General features: G+C 40.0%; 3 protein-coding genes across 3 annotated transcripts; 2 read left to right on the top strand and 1 right to left on the bottom strand.

The window, feature by feature from the left end:
• The first annotated feature begins 1,862 nt into the window (after nt 1-1,862).
• On the top strand, nt 1,863-6,657 carry krt99 (keratin 99). The gene is made up of 9 exons (XM_030772056.1): nt 1,863-2,123; nt 2,370-2,498; nt 3,057-3,139; nt 3,261-3,417; nt 3,912-4,073; nt 5,249-5,374; nt 5,542-5,762; nt 6,262-6,326; nt 6,548-6,657. Exons 1-9 carry the CDS (start codon nt 1,863-1,865, stop codon nt 6,655-6,657), a joined length of 1,314 nt encoding a protein of 437 aa, XP_030627916.1.
• A 6,561-nt stretch (nt 6,658-13,218) lies between these two features.
• LOC115810727 (keratin, type I cytoskeletal 50 kDa-like) lies at nt 13,219-16,254 on the top strand. The gene is made up of 6 exons (XM_030772725.1): nt 13,219-13,587; nt 14,108-14,190; nt 14,419-14,575; nt 14,982-15,143; nt 15,362-15,487; nt 16,030-16,254. The coding sequence occupies exons 1-6, from the start codon at nt 13,222-13,224 to the stop codon at nt 16,252-16,254; spliced, it is 1,119 nt and encodes a 372-aa protein (XP_030628585.1). The 5' UTR covers nt 13,219-13,221.
• Nucleotides 16,255-17,813: 1,559 nt separating this feature from the next.
• On the bottom strand, nt 17,814-23,064 carry krt98 (keratin 98). The gene is made up of 7 exons (XM_030772055.1): nt 22,726-23,064; nt 22,370-22,452; nt 21,930-22,086; nt 20,555-20,716; nt 20,079-20,204; nt 18,602-18,819; nt 17,814-17,931 (listed from the first exon to the last, which is right to left on the bottom strand). Exons 1-7 carry the CDS (start codon nt 23,062-23,064, stop codon nt 17,814-17,816), a joined length of 1,203 nt encoding a protein of 400 aa, XP_030627915.1.
• Nucleotides 23,065-26,879: the final 3,815 nt, after the last annotated feature.

Here is a 26,879-nt window from a genome sequence, read left to right as displayed (position 1 = left end):
AAATATTGGTGACAGATTCTGATGACCTTAATCAAAAATATGGGCTCAACAGAAACCTTGGTGCATTACAGAATTGTCTGGGAATTTGCAAGGCGTGACCAGTGGGTGCACCCCGACCGAAAGAGGCTGAGACAGCGCACACTCAGTGTCTGAAATTGATAAGAAATTACTATAAAGATTAGCGCTTTGCGAACATGGCTTCAGCCACTCGCTGGGACCGGCTCAGTTTGTTGTATGCTTCTTGGAGCTCTTACAATAAACTTACGCTGCATCAGACTCTGAAAACTTTGATTGTCTTTTTTTAAGCAGGTGAACAGTGTGGCTAGGATCTCAGTCATATCTGGCCCAGGCTGAGAATTCTCTCCCACAAGCGCTTCAGAGCACTGCAGAGGTAAAGGCGTCTGATGCACAGAATCAGGTTAGAGTTGTTTAATCATAATGACCTTGGCTACTGAACAACAACAACAACAACAACAAAAAATCCCAGGTCCTCATGAGAGACCAGAGGGTGTGCAATGTGTTGTAGTGAAAAATCTTTCTAGGAAAACCTCACCCAAATTCCATCAGTGGCATACTCGCTGCACTTATCGAACTCGGATCCACTCTACATTCTTTAGAATAATAAAGAGGATTTTCTTAAAGGTCAAAGTATTCCTGTTTTCATTTCATTTTTACGTAGACTGGAAACAGTCTACATAAAATTATGAATGAATGAATGAATGAATAATGTTTTGAATCCACTGTGTTTTCAGAAGTTTGGATTTTTGGATGTTTGTATTCCTGAGAACATTACATTTGCAATTCGACTATGGTTGATGTGAAACCTTGAAAAATGTGACTCATTTGGATTTCAGAAGGAGCATAGGAGAGCCATCCACTCCCATTTGTGACCCTTTTGTGTACAGTGCAACAGAACAAACATGTTTTCAATCAAAAACGACAAGAACGCCACACATATAAACTTAATGGGAGGGGTGCGTGACCTGTTTGCACGCACACTATGACAGCCATGGGGAAAAGAGCAAGTAAGTTTTCTTTAAGTGTTCCACTTAAAACCAGTCTATTCATATGATCACTCACCAGAAAAGCCGAATTGTAGAAGTCAGTGGCTTTTTCATACATATGCTATAGGACACTGAGCATTTGTAGGTGAGTTCACATTGAAGGAGTTCCAGTATTTGCCGACGTCTGAGAGTGACAATAAAGGGGTGATGACAGAGATGCGCTGACATCTATTTAGCCATTGTGTCACTTAAAAGATGGGTTTTCTGTCAGCTCATTTATCAAATGCAGCACTGATGGTTTTCGCCTCAGAAAATAGTCCTGAGGTTATGTCTGTTGGTTTGCCTGAGCAAGCTGAAGTACCATTTATCATCTAAATCCCACTTTAAAATACACTGAAGAACACTGGAAAATACCCACCAGGGATGGTTTTTTCCCTTATTTCACCACAGAAGGAATTTTATTAGATTAGTATTGTCACTTTTCAACTTCTCAAGCTCATTTTGTTTCAACAGTCTGAGGTCCTCTTATCCTCTTATAAGTAGTATAAGTGAAAATCTTTAAGATACAGTTCCCTTGAATATTGTTGACACTGTCATAACGTGCTTCAATCATTTGTCCCTGCCCTGTATTGTTGAAGGCAACTGCGTGCCAAGATTCCGTGGAATTTTTTTTTTCTATGCAGGCTTCAACATGGATTACAACTGAAATGTTTGTTGGTGCTGTGTGTCATGTGGTATAACCTTTAACATTTTTTCTTGCAAGTATAAAAGACGGTCTCAGAGAGAGAGAGAGAGAAGTTGTTGCGAGCGCAAACGCATTCAGGCTTTTTCCAAATGTCCGTGACAGTCAAGCGCAGCATGGCATTCAGCTCCCAGAGCGGAGCTGGCTTGAGCACCCTTAGTCTTACTGGTGGGACGGCACCCATCGTAGCAGGGAATTCGGCTATGTCTTTGTCCTTGGGGAGTAAGTATGGAGGAGCAGGGGGGTATGGCACTTGCATCTCCAACTCATTTTCGACTTCCAACTTTGCTTTGCCCGGCGCAGAGTTCAGCCTGCATGCCAATGAGAAAGTGATGATGCAGAACCTTAATGACCGCTTGGCATCCTACCTTGAGAGGGTAAAAGATCAATAATTTTTGAACAGATTGAAAAATTTAACTAAACAGCAACACATGACAGCTCTGATGCTGCATAACCATTCTGTTTTATGTGATAGAGAACATTTTGAATATTTTGCCATTATTCTCAGAGAATGTCTAATTATGCAAAATAAAGAAAGATAAAGTAAGTGATCAAGTAAACATAAAACTTGTACAGCTGTACATAAGTGAATTTATGTTCTGTGTAACTTCCTATGTCCTCAGGTACGTTCCTTAGAGAGTGCTAATCAGAAGCTGGAGTTGCAAATTAAGGAGTTTTATGAGACCAGGGCTCCTGTCCATGGAAAAGACTTGAGTGTCTTCCATAGCACCATCGCTGACCTCCGCAAACAGGTACTGTCTTTGGACCTCTGACGTCACACATACAACCAGGCATCTCTAATTAATAGTAGAGTATATTACCTATTACCTATATCACCTACTGTGTTGTTTTCCTGCCCAGGGATATATTTAAGTTGACAGAGTCCATCTTGGTTATTATCACAGACTCTGTTTGTTTTGATTCAGTTCATGGTTTGTGAGATCATAATTATCTCTGTGGTGGTAATGTAAACTCAGACAGCTTTGTTGATATTCTGACTGGACATATCCCCCCCCCCCCCCCCCCTTGATTTGTACCTACTTAAAAAATGTTGAATTTGTTAAATTAGATAATTAGTTTTGAAGCATAGTTTATAGCCAGGAAATCTCACACTGTTTCCTTTGTTTCATTGTAATAGAACTGCTGACAGAACTTTGGAGCAGAAACTAAGACTTGATCTGTAGCATGTTTAAGAATTATCACAATCCTATTTTTTTTTTACTTTTCCCGAGCACAGTTCAGCCAAATGTTGTCTAAAGAAACACACACTTTTCCCGTAACATACTGTAATTTTTTTTTTTCTCTCAAAGATCATGGCACGTATCTTGGAGAATGCTCAGATCAGTTTGAAAGTGGACAACGCTAAACTTGCAGCCAGTGACTTCCAAATGAAGTGAGTACAGGTTTAAACGTCTGTTCTTCTATTCCTATGACAGAGGGCAATAGGTATAATCGTCGACCTGTTGTTTACAGATCCATGAGTAATGAGGAGTGTTAATGCCTTCTTTGCTCAGATATGAAACGGAGAAGAACCAGCGTTTGGCAGCGGAGGCTGACTTGACCGGACTTAAAGGGGTTCTGAATGAAATAAACGTGGCCTGTGGAGATCTTGAGATTCAGGTCACTGGGCTCAAGGATGAGTTGCTCCTCCTGAAAAAGAACCGTGAAGAGGTAATGCCGAAGCTTTGTCTGCTGAATGGTTTGGTTTGTTTTTGGGGAACATATGATTTATTTTACATATGGTTCTCAGTTTTTACGTAGTCCTTCATTTACGGGTTAAAAATGATTCAGTAAAAGCCAAATTTACAGATAAGCTTCATCTGATGGTCATTTTGGAGTATTTCAGTATTATTATTATTTACTAATATTTCATAGTGCTCACAAGTAAGATCTGTGAGTGTTTACTAGTTAAACTTTACAATTAAACCCTTCATCATTGCATAGTCATGTCTTTCATCTCAGATGTGTTTGAAGTACACCTCACCCATTCAATATCTCACCCTACATTTTAACCCTTCATCTCAAACACATCTCCTCATTTCCTAATACCTACAACTTAGTCTTTTTGTCATGTAGTGCTTCCCACTTTTTCAATCGGATCAAATTTTCTCTAGAGTCTTTTTCATTTAGATTTCATGTTTGTTGTTTTGTCCTCTTCCCGACAGGACATGCTCATGGTAAAAGAACAGCAAAGCGGCTCTGTGAATGTTGAAATGGACTGTGTGAGCTCAGTGGACCTCAGTAAGGTTCTCCAGGAGATGCGGGAGCAATATGAAACCCTTGTCCAGAAGAATCGCAGAGAGGCAGAACAATGGTTTCAGTCTAAGGTAAGCTAGTGGGACAGGTTCTGAGCTCACACCTACACATAAATTTTACAGGATTATGTTCCAAAGCTACCTTTAATCTAACATTTTACATTGATTCTTATTTTAGAAAAATAGTTTACCCTTGGAATAACAATATGTTTGGGTGTTGCTATTATGTCACCGGATTCTGCTTGAAAATAAATAATAAAATATATTTAACTGTTTGTGGTATTATCCTTAATCCCTTTTTTGTGGCAACAGTTTAATAAATTGATTGCGATGGATGACAAGGTAAAATACAGCATTGTATTATGTCATAGACAGGATATGGCCTTTTATTATGACGAAGACTAGAATGACAAGCAAAAATAAACTCTGTTATATTTCAACACATTTTGTCTTCCATGGAATAAAGGCAAATCTTGGTATTATGTGAAGTGTAAGACTGTTACTATAGAAGAGTGTTAACACAGCTATAATGTACACCTACCCTAAACATCCTTTTGACACTCAAATGAGAAGAATAGAAAAAATAAGAGTATAAAAAACTAATTTTTTGAGAGCATGGATCATTTCTAGTCTTATCATTTCAAGTCTTATGTCTAAATTTTGCTTGAATTTCATATGGAATGCAAGTTTTTGTTTCATATGAAATGGCATTTCAGAATGTTATGCTGATTGAGTGTGTTGTTGTTGTGCTGACTGAGTGTTTGTGTAGCTGTGCTGATTGAGTGTGGTATAGCTGTGCTGACTGAGTGTTGTGTAGCTGTGTTGACTGAGTGTGTAGTTGTGTTGATTGAGTGTTTGTGTAGCTGTGTTGATTGAGTGTGGTGTTGCTGTGCTGACTGAGTGTGGTGTAGTTGTGCTGACTGAGTGTTTGTGTAGCTGTGTTAATTGAGTGTTTGTGTAGCTGTGCTGATTGAGTGTTTGTGTAGCGGTGTTGATTGAGTGTGGTATTGCTGTGCTGACTGAGTGTGGTGTAGTAGTGCTGATTGAGTGTTTGTGTAGCTGTGCTGATTGAGTGCAGTGTTGCTGTGTGAGTGCTGATTGAGTGTTTGTGTTGCTGTGTTGATTGAGTGTTTGTGTTGCTGTGTTGATTGAGTGTGGTGTTGTTGTGCTGATTGAGTGTGGTGTAGTTGTGCTGATTGAGTGCAGTGTTGCTGTGCTGATGGACTGTGGTGTTGCATTTGTTAAAGGTGGAAGTCCTGCAGAGCCAGATGACGACTAGCAGCACAGAGATCAAAACTTCACAGACAGAGCTGACTGACCTCAAGAGAACCTTCCAGAACCTGGAGATAGAACTGCAGGCACTTCTAAAACAGGTCTCTCTCTTTCTCTCTCTCTCTCTCTCTCTCTCTCTCTCTCTTTCTCTTCTCTTTCCTTATCTGACTATTGGATACTGCTGAATGTAAAGTTAAGAAGTAGAGGGACCAAGTAGTAAACAAGTCTTACATTCCTCTCTTTCACACTCAACTTCTCTCTCACACAGAAACAATGCCTGGAGCAGAGTTTAGCAGAGGTGGATGGCCGGTATGGGATGAAGCTCAGTGAGCTGCAGTTGCTGATAGACCGCCTGCAGGGGGAGCTGCAGCAGGTGAAATCCAGCATGCAGCAGCAGGCTACTGAGTACCAGCTGCTGCTTGATATTAAAATGAGACTGGAGATGGAGATTGCCGAGTACAGGAGACTGTTGGATGGAGAGTGGTCTGCGTCAGTGTAAGCAGTCTGGAACAGGGAGATTATGATATTTAGTTTAGACAACTTGAACAAGCGATATGATGAAATGGGTGTGCATGCATTTGCATTTTGCCATGTAAACACATGTGCAGCAAACAATTGTTGTACTGGCTAAAGCATTAACATTTCCCAATGCTAACCCTAATTGCTATAGAAAGTAATTAAGAGTGGACATGTTTAATGGAGGGTTTAGCCATTGATTAAGGAGGAATATACTGCAATAAAATTAGGCATTTTCCTTCTTTACTTAATATTATAATACAATATTAGGTAAAGAAGGAAATGTATTCTAATAGGATACGGGTACTTAAACTCTGTAAAGTTGTTGAGTGTCATCACTGCAGAAACAATTTTCAAGAGGGAGTTGATCAAATCAGACTGTTCAGCAAAAAATATATTTAACCTCCTGAAGGACTTGTCACATGCTTCAGCTGTGGATGACGGTTATTTTTATTATCGCCATTTTGTCCAGGACCCATACATCCAAGACTGTGACAGAGACTGTCAGTCAAACGGAGGAAGTCGAGGAAGAGGATGGTGAGTGGCGAGAAGTTTATGCGTTCACTCTGTTCACGCTTTTGTTCATCGGCCCATGCATCAGTTAGCCCGTTCAAATGACCTCCTACAGTCCACGCCCTAATTACTCAGTCAAAACCCGAGACTCGTAACCCTCATCGCAGCAAACTTCAAACGGATTGGTACATTTCAATCAATGTAATCAGTGAGTGTTAACTGTTGTAATGTTTGTCTGTGTACAGAGTACAACCCTCACATCCAGAGACGGGTGAAAGTGATTGTGGAGGAGCTGGTGGATGGAAAAGTTGTGTCCACTTCTGTAGATGAGAAGATTCAGGAAGTGTCAGGGTAGAACCAAGAACACTGTAACAGTACAATGATCACCTCTGTGACATTCTTCTTTTAACATCTTAAAAGATATTTCGGCCTTTCAAAAATCATTATTTTATCTGATGGGTTTTTTTTTTTTATTGTATGGCGTGTGATCAGTTCTATTCAAGTTTGCAATATAAATGTGATTGGAATACATCACTGGAGCTTTGTGAATTTTAAATCCATTAAATCTAATTCAATCCATTGATATTTTTCAGTCATATTTCTTAAGATTGTGTACATGCAGAGAATGTTTGCCATCATTTATGTAGTCAATGAAATATCAGGGCTGTAGAAGCAATGAATTAAAGGGATTTCATTAGTGTTACAGAAGAAAAGTTTTTTATGTTTCATTTTGCCGAAACCTGCCACGGGGTGTCATACTCTTCACACACTAAAATATCAGTGTCATAGTGTTTACTGTGCCGCGTCATGAAGAGGCTTTAGTTCAATGAGGTAACATCACTGTGTAAAAAAAAAACAAAAAAACTTGACAGCGTCAGTGTCTCAACTTCATTTGTGATTTACGCACAACTCACAAAGCCAAAAACCCCCCCCAAAACATTCTGTACTTTCCAGATACATTAAAGCAAAGCACTGAAATGAAGATGTGAACGGGAACCTACATTATTATCAGCAATTTTCTCCATGATTTATGGAGGTGTATAAGATTCATCATTGTGTTTATTTTCCAATTCCAATGAAGCATGCTAATGAATAGAAGATTACACAAATGAAACACCACTGAACTCTGAAGCGGTTACACAGGCTGCAGCAGTCGTGTGAAAGCATTTGTGAGAGATTATCTCTGCCTCCATCAGGTCTGAGCGTTAAACTGTGCGCTGGCAGATTGTTTGGCAAAGGCGTTTTTGGGACCTTAGACTCTCCTTTCATCTGTCTTTGGTTTTATGACTCACTGGCACGAAGGGCTTTTTTACGTGTCAGCTCTTAGTCTGATGTTTCTTGGTACTTATGGAAAGAGATTTCTAATGAAGACTGATGTATAAGTTAATGAATTCCTAAGGCCCTTATATGGGGCCTTGTGTTAGAGGATCCACATGCAGTTAGTGAGAACTGCCAGCAGGTGGCAACACCGCTTCACCTCAGATCTAGCACACTTTTGCAGCTTTTGGAAATTTAATTTGTGGAGGTCCAGATTAAAGGTTAAATAGTGTTTCAGACTTCAGGTAGTTCAGTTCCAGACTTCAAATTGATAAATGCCATTTGTACTGTGGAGTTATGCGCATATACAGTGAGCTTCAGAGCAACTGCACTCTGGAATCCTAAATTCTTATGATACTGAGACTTCACTGACCAATGCAACAGAACTCCAGGTCTTTATGTTTTAATATAATAATGATCTTAATATAATCTTTCTCCTACAGAACTGTTAAAGAGGCATTCAGGTGCTCCATAACCAATCAAATTACTCTGAAACCAAAGAAATTTTGTCATATGTTCTCATCAAAAAGAATGTTTCCTGGTTTGCTTTAACAGATATTTTGCCAGAATTGAAAAGCAATTTTAGAGTTTAAAACTACAAATGCACACATCACTGACTGTATAGTATTACTCCGCTATATGAAAGAGATGCCACATTCAAAGCAGATCCACCCATTTAATACAAAGAATTGTTTACACATGCCTTCACTTCTGCCTAAGGCTCTTATAACATGTAGTTTTTGTTCTCAGAGCTTAGTCACAGAAGTTGTGCAATTACAGAAAATTCTGAATCACAAACAACCATAAAAGGCGTCAGATCATAAATTTGATTTAAAAGGCGGTGAGACATGGGTTCAATCCAGGCAATTCTAAAATTCTTTCCGCAAGTAATAAATACATGAATGAAAAGAACACTAACTTTTATTTTTGAGAACTCAAGTTCAAATTAATCTAATTCGTTTAGTTTAATTACAAAAACATTACAAACACACATATGTTTTTTTTATGTCAGTTTGTTTCTTTGTGTTCAGCTAATTTAATGCTAATACTACTGAATGCTACTGGCAGCTACTGAAAGACAGTCACTAAAATTAATTTTGTTTATTGTACACGAACATCCATATATGTGCATGTCTTTTACTTTGATTCACTTTGAGCAAGTAAACTTTGAATTAAAAAGAACATAATTACAAAGGATAAAAAAAAGTACAATTATAAGATACACTGGCATTATAGAAACAGCATGTGTGACATTTACAGCAAAAATGACTACTCTACTTCCACTGCTGTTATTATTATTATTCTATTATTGCTATTATTATTATTTTAAAGAAATAATACAATAACCAAGTAGTTTGGAAGAAACTGCTGGTTTGTCAAGAGTGGGAGCAATGCTATTTTACTACTTGCAAATGATCTAGATTTGCTGTGATAGTAACTTACAGGGCATTGCTGGCTCGACATGAAGCGACATGAACTGGGCAAAAAAAGTCGCAAGGGAATGATCTGACAATGAGTCACAAAAATAGCTGTTCACACATGTAGGGGAGTTACCAGAGATCCCTGGTGTAACTGCTGAAACCCTTGGTATAGAGAGGCAGGACTGACGGTGGGCGGAGCTGGAACCACAGGTGTGTTTGGGTGAGGCTGTTTCTGACCGGGTGCCATGAGACATGCAGAATGAATATCTGGAAGGGGTATAAGTCACCATAAGAAAATTGAGATGAATGATCTCTCAAAAGAGGCTGTTTGAGGTGACTTTGCTATCCAAACAATACTAGAGTAGAGGATTAATTATGACATATTCAAAGCTGACAGGGAGATTTTTTTGTTGTTGTTATTTTTTTTACTCTGAAAGTTTGAGGCAGTTGATCAATACATGCTCTTTGAAATTCTAGACTCAAAGATGATCTACACTCAGTGTTTCTAACAAGTGTAACAAACACATCTTTGGCATGTATTGTCTTTGACTGTCACATGTAAAGATTGTGTGGGGTTTTGGATTGTGAGACTTTGAAGGCCTGAACTGTGATACTATCCTGTGATACTTCCTGCCTGAGACCTGTAGTAGCGTGTCAAACATCGTCTCTGTTTTCTGAAATTCAAAGGCCACAGAGTTTTAAGTGGAAATTTACCAAACATGTTTTTCTCTGGCTTTCTGTACGTTTTCTTTTCCTGTAAATTTTCATTATCTGTTAAAGTGTATATTTTATGTGGATTTCCAAATAATGAATGGTTGATAATATTGCATTACGGTTTTATGTGAGCGTGAGTAGCAACTGTATAAATAGCAATTAAATATTTTCACTGGGAAATTTGTGAAGATGGCACAAACACATAGCCCACTAATAACGAAGTACTATGAAATATACTTATGTCATCAAAATAAGTCTTAGGGTGATTATTAAATATGGACCTGAAGCTAACAGGTACATGCAATGTACAGTACACACAATGTTTATCTTGCACGTTGAGACATTTGCTCAAACATTGTGCAAACGCTAAAAATATTCACCCCATGTTTAAATAACAGTAACATCCTGCATGTAACAGTGAATTGTCACAGTGACTTATAGCATGTCTTGAAAGACCAGTTTTAGTTTAGGATGACAGAATGCCTGTTGAGAAGATTCTAGTTTCGGGTGGATCCATCATACCTTAAAAACAATAGTATCCTTTGTCAACCACTTGAGGATCTCGTCAGCTCAGACTGGCCAGCATATGATCCCAATCAATAACAAAATTATTGTGTCATATCAGATGGTGGGATGATTGATCAAGTCATTAAGCTACAATCAAGTCACAAAATATGGTTTAATACTAGTACAGAAAAACGTATGAATACTTTATTAAGCCGGTCATGTCACAGTCAACATAAACTGAAAAGACTGGATTGGAAAGGTGGGTCTTGTTTGCTTTGGAATATGACAAAGATGCGACATGAAAACTGATGAGAGGGGCTAACGCCAGTAATAGAAAGGATAAAGAAACTGATTAACTGTTGCACAGTCTTTCTGTAGTATACCTAAATGACGGTCTGCCTTAACTTCAGTTGTACAGTCAATCTCAACAAATCTGAAGGAAAATGGTCCGCTACCTGCCACACATTTAACTCGGCGACTACACTATTGTCCAATGTAATTACTATGTAAATACAATCTAGGATTGTTAAACGGCGCTTGGGCCATATATTTGCTCGTCAGTGAGTCATTCACAGTACTTGTTGGAGTACGCTGTGTACAATTGGAGTGCGCTGTAACAAAGTGGCTATTATGCACAGGTATTAGAAGGAAAATACACGGCTTTTAGGGAATGGACGAGCAGACTCACATTTTCCGCCTTTGTCAGTGCCACTGACAAGGCAGAGGGCTGACCCCTCCAGTGGGTGTGTGTGTGTGTGTGTGTATCTTGTAAACAACCTACTGCGCCATATCTGTTGTTTTGAAATCAGTGGAGGCCCATTTTCATAGCTCGAGTCATGGATATGTATGTGCCTATATGAAGTACAATGTTCATTCAGTTAGGGAATGGTTGAGATGTGGATCTTCAGATCTATTTTCTATATTTTGGTTTCAGTATCCGTGCCCTTACCTTAGTAATGGGGATGCAGTGATTTTCCATTACTGCTTATTGTAAATATTCATGTACTATAATAACAATTATTATCACTCCTCTGACAACCACATCAAACGCATTCTCTCCCACATAACATTACGTGGACTAGCATGCACGTAAAGAATGAATATGCAATTTGTACATCATGAAAGAAACCAGCAAGACAGCTCTTTGGTTAGCTCTGGGGTTTTTTCCATGCATGTATAGTCTATTGTAGTTTTGTGATACAGTTGTACAACTCAGATGTTTTAGAGCAAATGTGCCTTGCTTAAAATTACATTAAGAATCACATCCTGATACAGATATCTCATATACCCACATGTGTATTACTGATAGCAGATGTGAGGTATGTAAATGCATTTATGGAAAAAAAAAAAACCCCAATGTTATTAATTTCTTTACTATAGATAGTAATAGCACAAGACTCTGAAATGTATGTTCGGACTTGAAAAACAACCTGAAAAGGCCTAAAAAGGAAATAAATGAATGATGACAGCAATGAGGTTAAGAAAACCCACAAGCAGCCATTGGTATGTGAGAAAACATGTGTGGAAACTCACCTGGGCAAGGCTCCAGCTTTGTTTCTGCAGTATGCTATGAATACCTATGTCTCTGTCTCTGTCTCTCTCTCTCTGTCTCTCTCTCTCTCGCTCCCTCTCTCTACCTGAGAGGAGAGTATAGCATCTACTTTAACTGAATGTTCATTTTCTGTACACAAAAAATTCTTGATTCAATCCATTAAATATAATGGTGCACAAACTGTTCTCTCTCCTGTTCAGACCTGTTATTCTACCACTTGAAGATAATGCTTGTTTCAATAAGTTTAATGATTCAACTTAAGTTATCTTTTAGGTGATTACATTCAGAACACAATAAAGGAGATAAGAGGACATATTAAATTATGGCTTAGGAATCTGAAAAGGGCTTACAGCAGTGCACAGGCTCATGCAAAAAGAACCAGATGCACCCAACCAAAGCATTGCACTCGATGGTATAAAATGGGTAATTCAAATTTTGGTATGGAGCACTTGAGGTGAAATCTTTCTTTCCCTTAACATGAGACAAAGAGAGATTTGTTCGTAGAAATGCTGGCTTGGTTTCAAATGAGAGAGCCAACTTTACTGCTTGAGTTTGAATTTGTTTATGAGTGTTTACGAGTGTTGATCAAGTCCAGTGTGGAGTTGTCATGGAAACATAACTACCAGAAAAAACACTGCTGTCTTTGTCAAACGCTGATATTTATCTGTCAATGTCAAGACATTTTTACATGTTTGTCCTCATAGTCAGATGTCATGATGCCACAACTGAGTTTGTTCATAACATCTGTCATCTGTGACTGTGTGTGTGTGTGTGTGAGAGAGAGAGAAAGAGAGAGAGAGAGAGTGAGAGAGAGAGAGAGAGAGAGAGAGACATGAGTATGCATGTTTCAAGTTTCCCTTTTTGTTCATTTGTTCGTTTGCATGCAAACATGCAGGTATTCATGCCTATAAATTTTTTTTATGTGCATCATGCTGTCACATCAGAAAGTCTATGCGTGTGTGTGTGCGTGTGTGCGTGTGTGTGTGTGCGTGTGTGTGTGGGTGTATGTGTGTGCATGCGCGTGTTTGTGTGTGTGTGTGTGTGTGTGTGTGCATGTGTGTGTTTGTGTGTGTGTGTGTGTGTGAGTGGGTGGGTGTGTGTGCTCTTTCAGATATCTCGGCTCTCTCTGAGTGGAACTTTTCCTGGCAGGTCGTTTGCCGCAGGGCAAAGACTGGGTGGAGTGTGAGGTGTTCTCTCCTCTATCCCCCTCCTCTCCTCCACCCCTCTTCTCCTTGTCTCAACACTTTATAAAGCTCCAGCAAGGTCTTGATCCACAGTCTCTCTCTCCTCCAGCCAGGACAGAGCCATCCTCCCGTCAGCCATGAATTCCAGCTTCAGTAACCGTAGCTTCGTCTCCTCGGGGGGCTCCTTCCGCGGACCCTCCATGGGTGGGGTCTCTCGCTTTTCCATGATGGGCGGAGGTGGTGGTGGTGGCCGTATCACCGCCATGCGCGCGGGCAGCGTCTACGGAGGAGCAGGGGGCTCTGGGGTGAAGATCTCGACTGCTTCAAGGTCCTTCAGTGCTGGTGGTGGAGGTGGCTATGGTCTTGGTCTTGGTGGTGCGTTTGGTGGGGGTGACGTAGACCTCAATGAAAAAGCCACCATGCAGAACCTGAATGACCGTCTGGCCTCCTACTTGGACAAGGTGCGCTCTCTGGAAAAGGCCAATGCTGACCTAGAGCTGAAGATCCGTCAGTTCCTGGAGAGCAAGGCAGGCCCTGCAGCCCGGGACTACTCCGCCTATGAGGCTATCATCAGCGACCTGCAGGGCAAGGTACTGTTATTGCATACTGCAGAGATTTAGAATAACATGCAATCAGTCTAGTACGGCATTTCACATCCGGTCGAACCTGCATCATGAACCACCCCTTGCATAAAAGTAAAGCTGCCTTGAGCCACGTTCAGGGTCAGAGCATAGGATTTGTTTGTTTTAATTTTTTGATGAAAAGATGCAGCTATTATTTTTTGGGTAAATGGCAACAAGTAAGAGAAAAATAGATTGTTTGAATGAAACCCACCCAGTGAAACATGTATGTCCCAACCTGTGCAGGAAAAATGTATTGTTCATGTGTAAAAATCATTCAAAATGCATTGCACATAATGCGTTTCAGATAATATTTCCAGTAACCCACTTCTCCCTTTACTGTTAATGATTAATCCGACAAAGTGCTGTGGCTCACTCTAAGGATGATGAGGGTGTGGCTCTAAAAAGTGCACACTGTTTGGAAAAAAAAAAAAAAGAACAACTCTGACCTTGGTCTGATAACTCTTTCATGTTCTTTCATTTTCTACAGATCCAGGACGCCACACGAGTCAATGGAGGAATCTACCTCAGCATTGACAACGCTAAACTAGCCGCAGACGACTTCAGAACTAAGTAAGACCCTAGAAATTCTAGACGGTTAAAAGGTTACATGTCACTCAAGAACCCGAAACAAGAAAAACTGTACTTTAGTCTGGCTGCATTCCTCAGGGCAGAAAAAGGTCAAAAAAAAAAAAAGGAAAAAAAGAAAGTTGTAATTCACTCTTGCAGGCCCCGATATCTTAATGCAGTACATTTCTCTACCTGTACTTTGTCACGTTTGACCGTGTGCGTGCTGTTCAGGTATGAGAATGAACTGGCTTTGCGCCAGTCAGTGGAGGCAGATATCGCTGGGCTGAAGAAGCTTCTGGATGAGCTGACATTAGCCAGATCTGACCTGGAGATGCAGATTGAGGGTCTTAGAGAAGAGCTCATCTTCCTCAAGAAGAACCACGAAGAGGTGGGTTCTATATAGACAGTTTGCCTGATCTGGTAAACAACTGATATCAATAATTCTGTAAGTGGTAAAATAAGTGATTTGTGAACAGTCATTGTCACTATCAAAGAAGAATCATTTAATGCTGCAGAAGTCTGAGGGTAACGCCCTTCGTCCCTGACTTGTTAAACACAGAGTCTGAATTCTGAAAGACAATTGATGCAATAGCCTGACTGAACAGATCTGAACAGGATTTTGGCAGGAAACACACACACACACACACACACATAGATAGATAGATAGATAGATAGATAGATAGATAGATAGATAGATAGATAGATAGATAGATAGATAGATAGATAGATAGATCTCAGAGAAGATGTAGTCTTTCATATATTTGTGTCATGAAGTGTTTGATTCTCTCTGTCAGGAACTGGCAGCCATGCGCTCACAGATGACAGGCCAGGTACACGTGGAGGTTGACGCAGCGCCTCAAGAAGACCTGTCTCGCGTCATGGCTGAGATCCGTGAGCAGTACGAGGCTGTCGCTGCCAAAAACCAACGAGATTTGGAGGCCTGGTTCCAAACCAAGGTAAATCAGTGAGCTGGAAACCAAAGAAAACATGTCAATATTAGACATATGCCAACTTGGAGAGTAAGTCATCATTGTGATATTGTTAAGTCTTTGGCCAAAGAGCCTCTGTGTGTAGCAGATGCATGTTTATTAATTAAGTTTCATTAATTTGCACAGTCAATACATGAGTATGATTTTCAATATACAAAGCCTTGAGCCCATGTACTTCTCTGCAGACTGAGACCCTGTCAAAGGAGGTGGCATCCAGTACAGAGAGTCTGCAAACATCTAAGTCAGAAATTACCGAGCTCAGACGTACACTGCAAGGCTTGGAAATTGAACTACAATCTCAGCTCAGTATGGTGAGTAGATACCTCTGCAAATAACCACTGCAAAGATGTGTAGACGTAGTATCAGTTCATTTTACTTGAGATCAATGTCTATGTTATTAGTGAATGTGTGTGTAGGTGTGTATGTGTGTGCATGTGTGTGTGTGTGTGTCCGTGTGCATGCATGCGTGGGCCTGCATGTTTGTCCATCAATCAAGGATTTCACCATAGAGAAAGATACAAGGTTAGTTTTGATTACAGTGTGATTCACAACAGTATTGGCTCAGGAAACACCTGGTATGGTTTTCCTGTGTACTCTTTGATCTAAGAACATTTACAGCTCCCAACTCCCTCCACTCTATCTTACCTCCTCCCATCACATTCCCTCCTCTGTCATTCTTCCGCCCTCCACGGGTTTTTATGAGCTCAGATCAGTATGTTACATGGAAATCAATTTATCAGGTGACAAGTAACCACAGGGAGTGGTAGCCTTAGCTATAATCGTGACTGTATTCCAAAACGTTTTCTGAACTGACTGATTTTGAAAGTGACCCAGAATTATATTTCCCACACAGAAAGCATCTCTAGAAGGCACCTTGGCAGAGACTGAGAATCGCTATGCTATGCAGCTGGCCGGGCTGCAGGCTCAGGTGAACGGGATGGAGGAGCAGCTGCAGCAGCTGCGTAGCGACTTGGAGAGACAGAGCCAAGAGTATCAGATCCTTCTCGATCTCAAAACCAGACTGGAGATGGAGATTGCTGAGTACAGAAGGCTGCTGGACGGAGAGGCTGGCAGGTAGGAGATCGAAAGCAAGAGCAGGGGAAATGAGCAAAGAGATGGAGAATCTAACGAAGACTGTCAAAGTTTGGATTACCGCAGGACAGTTAGGTCGGCGGGTGAGAGAGAAATAGAGCAAAAAAGAGGAAGAAACATGAATAAGGGAGAGAAAGACGGGAGATGGGAAGAATGTCAAGACTAGCGGCAGGAAGATGGAAATATTGAAAAGGATCTGAAGGGGGGAATGAGTGAAAGGGACCAGAACAGATGAGTGAAGATAGAAAAGTGGAGGTGCTACAGGAGGAGAAAGATAGGGCTGAAGAGAAAGAGAGTGTACAGCAGTTATTCCTAACCTACTGGTCTGAGAGTAACCCATAGTTCAAGAATTCTGTTAATACTAAAACAATAAATTGTCCTGTCTTTTTATCAACAGCATCAGTACGAGCAGTGGAAAGTCCAGCACTGTGACAGTGAAGACCATTGTGGAGGAGGTGGTCGATGGGAAGGTGGTGTCCTCCAAGATGACTTAAGGCAAACGTGTTTAATGCACATCACAGCAATGATACCTGCACCGAGCACTGACATCTGTCCCCAAAAAGTGAAATAAAAAACAGCGCCTCTTATACAATGTCTGTGTTTCTTTTGTGGTGTTAAAAAGTCATGCAGGAGGTTTTTGAGTTATGCTAAACTAACCCCCCCCCACACACACACACCATCGTTTCACATTTTAACTACAGCTTTTGTAGCTGTGACCAGTTACATCAAACAAATATAGCAGGTGGTGACAACCACTGGTATCTATGTATTCTAAAACATCTGTGCACACCACTACCATCCAAACTGACGGAGTACTTATGACAAATTGCACTGGTCAGATACAGGGATTGTCCCCCAGTTAATACAGACTGGAAACAACTTTGAATTACATGAGTAATTAAAGTGGAGATCTGAGGGGAAATAGGACCTCCCTCAAAATCAGTAAATACTGTGAAGTGAGAGATGAAATCTGATTGCCACAGGATCTCTTAATTTCTTTAATCTTGAGTAGGGAGTGGTGTTTAAAAGTCCACTGGCAAGCAGAATGTTGCAAGCACTGTAACATACCACTGATTCTACTGTATATCCTGTAAACAAGTGCAGACAGCTTGTCTCCTTCAAATATATAATTAATTTCCTGGTTTACATGTATCCTGTGTGTTGTTGTTTTATTGAACACCTACTGCTACTGCTAGCATCAGCCACATGTCATGTCAGCACCACCCATGTAGCGGGTAAGAGAAACAAATATGGGATGGAGGACTTTTGGAAAACAGTGTAATGTTTATTTTACTGGATACTTGTTTGATTGTTTTGGAAATTTCCACATCTTTTCACATTAGTACAACCTAACCTTGTAAAAGGTCTGTATATTTAATCAGTTTCTCTAAGATGAAGCAATATTTTTTCACATTTTCTCTTCATTGCGACACATTAGATCAAGCAACATCTTGTGAAGGATTCAGAGTTTAAAATGGGCAAGAAAATTGTAAGATGACCCAAAATAGGTGAAAGTTGTTCAGCCTTATTGAAGACTGCTATGATTTAGTCATCGTTATCACTTTGGACATCGATGTCAACGGTTTTGCTAGTCTCCACCACTTTGCCATCTACAATGGTCTCCACCACTGTAATCACTTTTTTCACCACTGTTGAGGAAGAAAAGAGAAACAACTGTATTAGTATGGCCCATAAAATGCATACTGATTATCAGTGCTTCAGAATTAAAGTGCAGATTTTTAATAAAGATTTTTCAAAGCAGTGGTTCTTTAAGACCCATTAACTAAATTCTGTCTTCTGAAACTTGTAAAATATTAAAATTCGTTTATTTTTATTGGGTCTACAAGTGAGAAGAGTCTCTATTATATCTAGGTATAGCTTTTTAAAAGATGCTCAGAGTTAAGAGAGATACTTGTGTTTCAATCGCAAATATGGGTATGTTAGACATTTTAAAGTGGTTTAACAACTGTCTGTCTCTTTGCTCATACAAGCAAAAAAAAGATTACAAACAGGCTTACCTTGGGGATCACTGTAAAATAAAGAGAGGGAGGATTGAAAGTTACTTAATTGTGAAGCACATCAGTACAGACAAAATCCAACAGAGCTAAAGATGAAATTACTGGGTTTTAACACCAGGTTTTCAACTGTGCTAATGGGATCCTATCAAAATCCACTGATACACATAATGAAAATCCAGAAATATACGTAATGTCAAAATGGAGCTCAAGTTGATGCCTGAGTATCTCTTCAAACCCAGCGAGTGCTATTCCCATTGCAACCGCATATAGTGAATTTTAAGACACTACAATCTCTCCCTCCCCTTTTAACCATACCTATCATCTCCATCCAGCAGTCTTCTGTACTCAGCAATCTCCATCTCCAGTCTAGTCTTCAGATCCAGCAGCTGGTCGTAATCAGCTTTGTTGCTGGCGATATTGGCGTGGATTTGGCTGAGCTGGGTTTCCAGACTGGTCACTGTGTTTTGAAGATCTGCCAGCTGGATGGCATAACGCTCCTGAGTCTCTGCCAGGGTGTCCTCCAGTGATAGTTTCTGTGGAAAATTACGAGGAATACTTTATCAGGGAAGAGATTGGTTTCTGGAAGAGATTTATTTCATGGCCGGTGACGTCAAACTTCACAGTGCTAACGGGAGCTTTCAGAATCTCAGATCTCGGGGGGGCGGTTTGGCTCATTAAGACACAGTGAATCTCTTGGCTCATTAAGAATCTCATGGCTCATTAAGACACAGTGAATCTCTTTTAGCTTAATGAATGAGTAATTCCTTGAGAGAGGCTTCAGCTTTATGTAGATTATAGCCAGGTTTTCAAAGTTATGTAAAAACCGCTGTTTTTCAGTGGAATTGACTTTTAATAGCACAATCAATGTTCTTTGTGACATTTACATTACCTCACCACCAACTGCACTTAATCTACTATATTTGAGCCCATGGAGAACGCAGTGGAAATGTTAAGTAATTGACACAGTGCATTGAGACCAGTAATATGTTTTCAACAGAGCAACTGTTGTTCTGTTCTGCTTGGTTTGGAAAAGTGCATTATATTTCCTGTGATTCTTCCAAGTTGGTGCAAACTATAAGGGAAAAATTTAGTGAGCCAACTGGGAGTTAACTGGTAGAAAGTTGGAGAACTTTTAACACAGGATAATTTTTGCCCCCTTTGTGTGCTTCACATAGTGCTCATGCCAGACCCAGCTTAGGAGTGAAGAACAAACTTGCCATAATAAACACACTGTTGCAACATGCTGGTGCCAAATCATATTAAAAAAATTGTTTTTTCCTTTGAGTATCTAGGGTGCCATCTAGAGCGGCTACGCTGAATGAAATGTTTTACTTTTGGCACATAAATTAGTATTGGAATGGTCTTTTAAGTGGTGAAACTGAATAAGCAAAATATCCGTCTATTGTTGAAAGAGAGAGAGAGAGAGAGAGAGAGAGAGAGAGAGAGAGAGAGAGAGGAAGTGGATCAGAGAGATGTAGTTGGAGAGAGAGAGAGAGAGAGAGAGAGAAGTAGGAGTGCCTGAAGTTCATAAAAAAAATCAGTTTTGTCTTGTGAGTATCTAGGGTGCCATCTAGAGTGGCTACACTGAATGAAATGTTTTACTTTTGGCACATAAATTAGTATTGGAATGGTATTTAAGTGCTGAAACTGAATAAGCAAAACATCCTTCTGTTGTTAACACACAGAGAGAGAGAGAGAGAGAGAGAGAGAGTGGGAGTGGATCATCATTGGATAGAGAGAGACATCACTGGATAGAGAGAGAAAGAGAGAAGTAGGTGAACTGAATGTTTACCATGCTGTGGAGTGCTTGCAGATCTATCTGCAGGCTCTGGAGTGTGCTCTTCAGCTGTTTAAGTTCTGTCCTGGCCTCCAGCAGATCTTCATTTTGTGTGATAACCTCCTGCTCTACAGTAGAAATCTGAGAACACGAAACGCATTGTGTGCATTCAGTCATTTATAATTTAACCTCTAGATTCATTCAAGTCACCACAGACAACATTTTTATCCACATTGCTCAGCTAATGAATATATTTTGTGAATGCAATAAACTGAGCTCCAGTGAGACCAGGTTGCTAGGATATATTCTGTCTATTTCAGTATCAGCATATTGAATAATTCAAGTGCTATTCTTCTGGTGAATCAGCAGTATTGGTACTGGGCTGGAATGAATGCTTAGCAAAAACTATAGCTTTTTTCTGCCTTTTTTTTGTATCTTAAGTAGTAGTCATAATTCAGAGGGGCTGGGAAAGTGTTGTTCCTGTAGTGTACCTTGCTCTGGTACCATAGCTCCAGGTCATTCTTGTTCTTGGCAGTGACAGACTCATAGTGCTCCCTGATCTCTTTCAATGTCTGGTTCAAGTCAGCAGAGGGCGCTGCATCCACAGTGACATTCACTTGACCTCCAAGCTGTGTGCGCTGCAGTGCCATTTCCTGTAGATTAGGGAGAAAAAGTTCAATATTTTTTTTGGGGCATGCCATGGAAGCATGTTGTTGAAGGTACTATGAGATAGCGCACTTGGCACTTCTAATATAGCTCACCACGGCCTCTCTCCATTGTTCCCACCATAGGCTTTTCTCTTTAGCCTTGAGTTCAAAACATGGGATTGTTTTGGTGTGTGTGTGTGTGTGTGTGTGCCTGTTCATGTGCGTGTGTGTGTTTGTGTGTTATTTAAAGTTCAGCCGGTTAAGTAGAAGTCAGTGGAAGAGTAAACTCCCAGAAGAATGAAGGGAAGGATGACAGAAAGGAAGGAACACAGTGTGACTCATATTTTCTTTTCCTACAGAGTGGAAACCACATGGATGATGACTATCCATGTTCATGTGGCTTTATGATGATCTTTTAAATTACGTGTTCGTTTAATCCTTTACATGGATCCAAGACAAATCGACAATTAGGGTATTTTTTCGATAAGCCAGATTTACCAGACGAAGTTTAAGTCAGCGCACTTGAAATATGTCGCAATGTTATAGCCTATATCGTGTGTAACATTACTTTTTGTAATTATAGGGCTTGCTCGGTGCATGCAGTCAAAGCAAACCTAAAGGTAATCAGTCTCTGATGTCTGTAATAAACACAGAATGAAACTAAGATTTCCTTTAAGTTGCTAAAACCACAAACCTGCTCATTCCATAAGCTCTCACTGAGTGAGCTAAGCGAGTTGGAATGTATACAAAGAAATATCACAGAGTGAAAATACACCTGACCCCATGTGAAACTATTCTGAGAGGGCAGAGCTGCGTTTTGCTCGCAACTCTCTTTTGACACCAAACTGAGATATCTGGAGTGTAAATACATGGTGCCTTCTGGAGGCTGTCAGTATGACTAATGTTGTGTTACATCCGAACTATATGCAATTTTTAAACAGTAAAGGCAATTCTAATATTCTGAGGTAGCTCTCTGTACAAAAACCAGACAAGACCTCTGACATGAAATTTACAAATCTCTGTTTATGTAAGCGTTGTTTTCTTCACTGTTTTAACACTGTGTTCTAACAACTTAGTCAGTGATTGGTCAGTTTAAAATACCTTGAGCAAATACTAACCATCTTACTACTCTTCCACAAGCGAAAAATTGTGTGCCAGCTAAAGGCTTGTGTAAATGAAGCCTGTCGTGTAAATAAGTAAGGACGATGGGAGCATGTACCTCCTCATGGTTCTTCTTCAGGAAGATCAGTTCCTCCTTCAGCCCCTCATACTGCATCTCCAGGTCTGAGCGAGCCATGCTCATATCATCCAAGGTACGCCTCAGGTGAGCAATGTCTGCCTCCACCGCTAATCGCATGGTCTTTTCGTTCTCGGACCTGCAGATCAAGTTCAAGGTCAACACACTGTCAGTTCATTCTCATACATGTAGTTCAAGTTTACCGACAAAGGTAAGTGCTTTAGTCAAGTTTAGAACACCAGAAAATGCTTCAGAGTGCCACTTGTAATTCCATAGATTCCCTCATCCACACAAATGTGCACACGCATGCATGCACACACACACACACACACACACACACACACGCACACACACACATACACACACACACATGCACAAACACACGCACACACAAAATGACACATATACATTCATTTACTCACTTCATCTTGAAGTCTTCAGCAGCCAGCTTTGCATTATCAATATCCAGCAAAGTTTTGGCATTTTGTCTGCAGGCAAGAAAGATCTGGAAAAGACATATTTTCTCTGTTTAGCTTTTCCGTGCATAAATTTAGTGATGTGCCGCTTGCAAACATATCTTGCAATTTGTTACGGAGTCAAAAAGGTACGAAACGTGCCTAGTCAGTACGTGAGTAACAGCTTGTAGCTTACACGTTTGAAGGTTTCAGGTTGCAACTTGGTAACATATGATCTTCAGTTGTGGTAAAGCTCTTTGTCACAGCATACAGAGCAGTACTGCTGCCTTTTTTTGTGTCACTGTCATGTGACCCTGTCTCACCTGTCTCCTCAGATCCTCAATGGTGTCCATGAAAGGAGAGTGATCATGGGCCACAACTGTACGGCTCTCGTACCACTCTCGGATTTTCTTCTCCAGGTCGGCATTGGCCTTCTCCAGAGTGCGCACCCTCTCCAAGTAGGAAGCCAGACGGTCGTTCAGGTTCTGCATGGTGGCCTTCTCATTGGCTGACACATGGAGGTCAAGTCCATCAGCCAGGTTGAATCCGCCAGGTGAGTACATTGTACTTGAGACGGAGGGTGAGATGCGGGAGCCACTGCCTCCTGCCCCTCCATAGACACTGAGTGCCCTGTTGGCATAAGATCTTGTGAGGAAAGACATGATGTATTCCTTGTGTAGGTCAGAGCTGTAGCTTAGATGGAATATGGTCAATGACACGCAGTCAAATGAATGGTTGTAGCTCATTCACACACTGCCTTATATACCTGCCCATGAGAGGCAGGGGATGGTATGTGTGTAGAGGGAGGGTGTGACCCGCTGCTGGACTTCACAGTGAGGTGTAGACCCCTCCCTTCCTTGTTCAGTTGGGGGGAAAAAAGGCCCTTTACAGGTGAAACTCGAAGTGCAAGATTTTTGTGCACCTGAAACTATAGCATTCTTTGAATAGCTGTTCTGCACTCAGTCATTAAGAAGGCTCACCTCACAGATTTCACCATCATATCATCCGTTTTCACCATCATACCATCCATTTATCTTGAAAGACCCCGAGGTGAAACACCCATCTGAAAGAAATACCTTACCATTCATCGTGTTTCTATTTGTCATACCTAACTAATGCTGGTAGCTGATTCATACCTCTCAATTGTGATAACATTTTTTTGGAAATTTCAAAACAGAGGTACACAGAGACCAAGCTCAAATTGACCGCCAGAAAATTCAGTCAGTAATGTTACAGAAGTTATTCAGGACTGATATGCTAAGCATTTCTGTCAGTAGAAAAAACATTCTCTTCATGTTCGCAATAACTCCTTCGCTGTCATTCATTGTACCTCAAAGACATTTGTACTGTATGATAGATACTGTTGGGGCTTTCATGTGGCAAATGTTTTGGGGTAAAAAGAAAAAAAAAAAAACCCACAGATTTGTCATCAAAATTTGTTAAGGTTAACATATCTAATGCAGCTTCAGTGGTGAAAAATATGGTTGATATTTAAGTAACACTGAACCAATTCAGCGTGTTTTGCTGTTAAGACCTATCATCATTGAGAGAGTGCTTCAATAACAGACCTGTCAACACCAAACTGTTTAAGGACGTGCGTGTTTTGGTATGCATTTAGACGACATGTTCTTCAGACTGATTACAATCTAAACGTCTCTGCCCCCACACCCACACGCTTGCTCTCATTATTTGATGCTCCTGTTTTTCACAGCAATGTTTTCTATTGCACATACAGTCCCAACATTTAAGAGATAAGGAGTGTGTTAAAGGTCATTAGATACTGGGCATATATGCCACCACCCTGCAGAGACTCGCAGCTATAGATCTATAGATAGTACAAAGATCTACCAAATGGTTCTCAAGCAGGAAACCAAGGATAGGCCACATGTCCAAAGTCAGTGCTGTTTCCTTGACAACCAAATTTTATAGACTGATTTAAAAAAAAAAAAAGAAAAAAAGCTTGTTCTCAATTAAATGCGGTGAAGAATACACTGGTGTAGCCAACAAGTCCACATATGAAAGAATATAATGTAGGAGAGGAAACTTTTAGCGGTTTTCTGCTTCTCTCATCCACCATTTCATGTCTTAGTTTGTAATATCAACTTTTAAATGCTTCCACAAAGCCAATCAAAATATATTTCAAGTGGAAACATGAACATAAAAGCCTCTGTAACAAAGACCCTATATGTGAAGAAATGCAGAATTTAAAAGATGATTAGTTGTCCTTTATCACAATATTTAAAAGACAAAAATGTTTCTTTAAAAATCTGAGAAGATGATATTCCTGAATGTGATTTACTGTGTCTGATCCACAAAAGGTGTTTGTGTGTAATGCTTTAAACATATTGCTTGAAACTGATGGATCGTTAATGTAACTGGTGTAAGTGTCTGGTATATTGGGCTGTATGTGCAATTTGCATCTATGAGTCCCTGGTTTATGTAATGATTCTTAATTGTTTTGTTCTGTCCCCAATCAACCGCCATAACGTCTGAGTGAAGACGACTGAAAGAGCTTAGGCCTGACAGCAGAATGCTGTTCTACAAGACAAGGTCATTGTGTTGGAAACCTTATCTATGCTGATCATGTCCTTGTGTGTTTCTCAGTCTGTTTGTACTAGTTACAGACAAAAGCACTGATTAACCGATTAAAAGAACTGTAAAAGAACTTGTTTGGTGAAGATGGGAAAAGCTTTTTTTAAAGATTTCCTTCTTTCTTTATTTCTTTCTTTCTTTCTTTGCATACTTTATACAGTGAAGCTGCTACCACTGTACTGCACTGTACTGACACGTTTGCACTAATTTGTACACTTCATACTGCATTGCTGCTAATGTTTTTACACAAAACTGCCACTGACTGCACTGCCACTCTAAAAATCACAGCTCCATACACATGCTGATCTATGCTCAGTTCTACATCCAAGACCATGATCCAAGCACACACACACACACACACACAGTGTGCAAAATGCCTTACTCTTCACTTGCCTGTCTATCCCTTTTATCCTCTTTTTTTTTTTTACTTTATATTCATATTTTTTTATATTTCTGTATTTTCTACATATTTACATTTCATGTTTATATTTTGATTCCTTCCGTGTAGCTTGATACTGCACACTGAATCTCATTGTATGTGTACAGTGACAATAAAGGTATTCATATTCATATTCATATTCATATTCATATTCACATTCACATTCACATTCACATTCATACTCATACTCATACTCATACTCATATTCACATTCACATTCACATTCATATTCTTTCTTTCTTTCTTTCTTTCTTTCTTTCCTTCCTTTTTTTCAAAAACTCATATAGACCCACAGTATAAAACAAGTCTGGAGGCAAAATTGTATGTTGAAGCATTTGATGGAAAAATACTTTGATGAAAAAAAATACAGTGCAGCAGAGGGCTAGAATATAGTTCCTAAGAATATTTACAAATATTAAGATTAAATATGATATCTTCAGCATATGTTATATAGTTTCATAGAGGGTGGGAAACAGTCCTCATTATTTAATGACTAAACAGCCAATCAATCAGTTCTTCTGAACAAACCAATGACATTAACAAGTAAAATGGTTTGTGCAATATAAAGATACACATGTGGATAAACAAACTCAACTTGTCCATGATGGCTTGCAAGATCCAATTGTTAGGCACTGGACTTTGTACTCATACATCTATATTGTACTGTTACATCAGTTAGCATTATATGAACCGGTAATTATTATATGAAGTAGTATTTACAGAATCACAAGAATCATATAATTGTTACAAATAGGAAATGAGGCCAGATACAAGCGCAGGATAACTTTATTACAGGACACAGTCCAAAATCAAAGTCAAGTCCAAGCAGATCTCAATATATAATAAACAAGCTACAGGACAAGGAATCAGAATCCATGTGCAGGCTGTGGTTAGTACCACAACAGGAGAGCTAACTAAGAACAGGAGAGTTAACCAAGAACAAGATCAAGGCTAACAGGTCAACAGGAACAAGGAGGGCAAACAGGAACAAGGCAGTAAAACTGGAACAAGGAATACACAGCTCAGCACACTGGAAGTGTGAGACACTTCACCAAGGCAGAGTATCAGATAAGAAGCATAAGAACACAGAGCCAGTGAGTCTTGGTTACTCAGAACAGGTGTGAGCTATGGCTAGTTTATCAGTCCAATGATAGAATAATTAATATTGTGAGATGGACGCTGATTAGTGGAGCCAGACGAGATTGGCAGCGAGGGCGTCACAACAATACACTGTGGTTTGCTTCTGTTCTCTGGATGATAGATATAACCATTGCTGAGCAGCATTCCACCCTCAGGCCAGGAACTGCCCCTCATACTCTTTTAATACTTTTCCTTCTCCAGCGATCACAGTGACATTGTTGTTATGAACTACACAAAATGTTTCAGTGGGAGCAACAGGTTCATGCTTCTGTTTATCCATATGTTCAACAACTTCTACAAAGAGGT

The sequence above is a fragment of the Chanos chanos genome, chromosome 4, assembly GCF_902362185.1.
Source record: "Chanos chanos chromosome 4, fChaCha1.1, whole genome shotgun sequence".
Classification (NCBI taxonomy): domain Eukaryota; kingdom Metazoa; phylum Chordata; class Actinopteri; order Gonorynchiformes; family Chanidae; genus Chanos; species Chanos chanos.
Note: the sequence above shows the minus strand (reverse complement) of the source record. Positions and strands in the feature narration are given on the sequence as shown.

Coding starts and splice junctions, on each gene's coding strand:
- krt98 (XM_030772055.1), bottom strand. CDS start 23,064: ATGTCTTTCCTCACAAGATCTTATGCCAACAGGGCACTCAGTGTCTAT. Junction 20,205..20,554: donor AGCTATGGTACCAGAGCAAG/GTACACTACAGG, acceptor TCGTGTTCTCAG/ATTTCTACTGTAGAGCAGGA. Junction 18,820..20,078: donor TGCAAGCACTCCACAGCATG/GTAAACATTCAG, acceptor AATTTTCCACAG/AAACTATCACTGGAGGACAC.
- krt99 (XM_030772056.1), top strand. CDS start 1,863: ATGGCATTCAGCTCCCAGAGCGGAGCTGGCTTGAGCACCCTTAGTCTT. Junction 3,418..3,911: donor TGAAAAAGAACCGTGAAGAG/GTAATGCCGAAG, acceptor TCTTCCCGACAG/GACATGCTCATGGTAAAAGA. Junction 5,375..5,541: donor TGCAGGCACTTCTAAAACAG/GTCTCTCTCTTT, acceptor TCTCTCACACAG/AAACAATGCCTGGAGCAGAG.
- LOC115810727 (XM_030772725.1), top strand. CDS start 13,222: ATGATGGGCGGAGGTGGTGGTGGTGGCCGTATCACCGCCATGCGCGCG. Junction 14,576..14,981: donor TCAAGAAGAACCACGAAGAG/GTGGGTTCTATA, acceptor TCTCTCTGTCAG/GAACTGGCAGCCATGCGCTC. Junction 15,488..16,029: donor TACAATCTCAGCTCAGTATG/GTGAGTAGATAC, acceptor TTTCCCACACAG/AAAGCATCTCTAGAAGGCAC.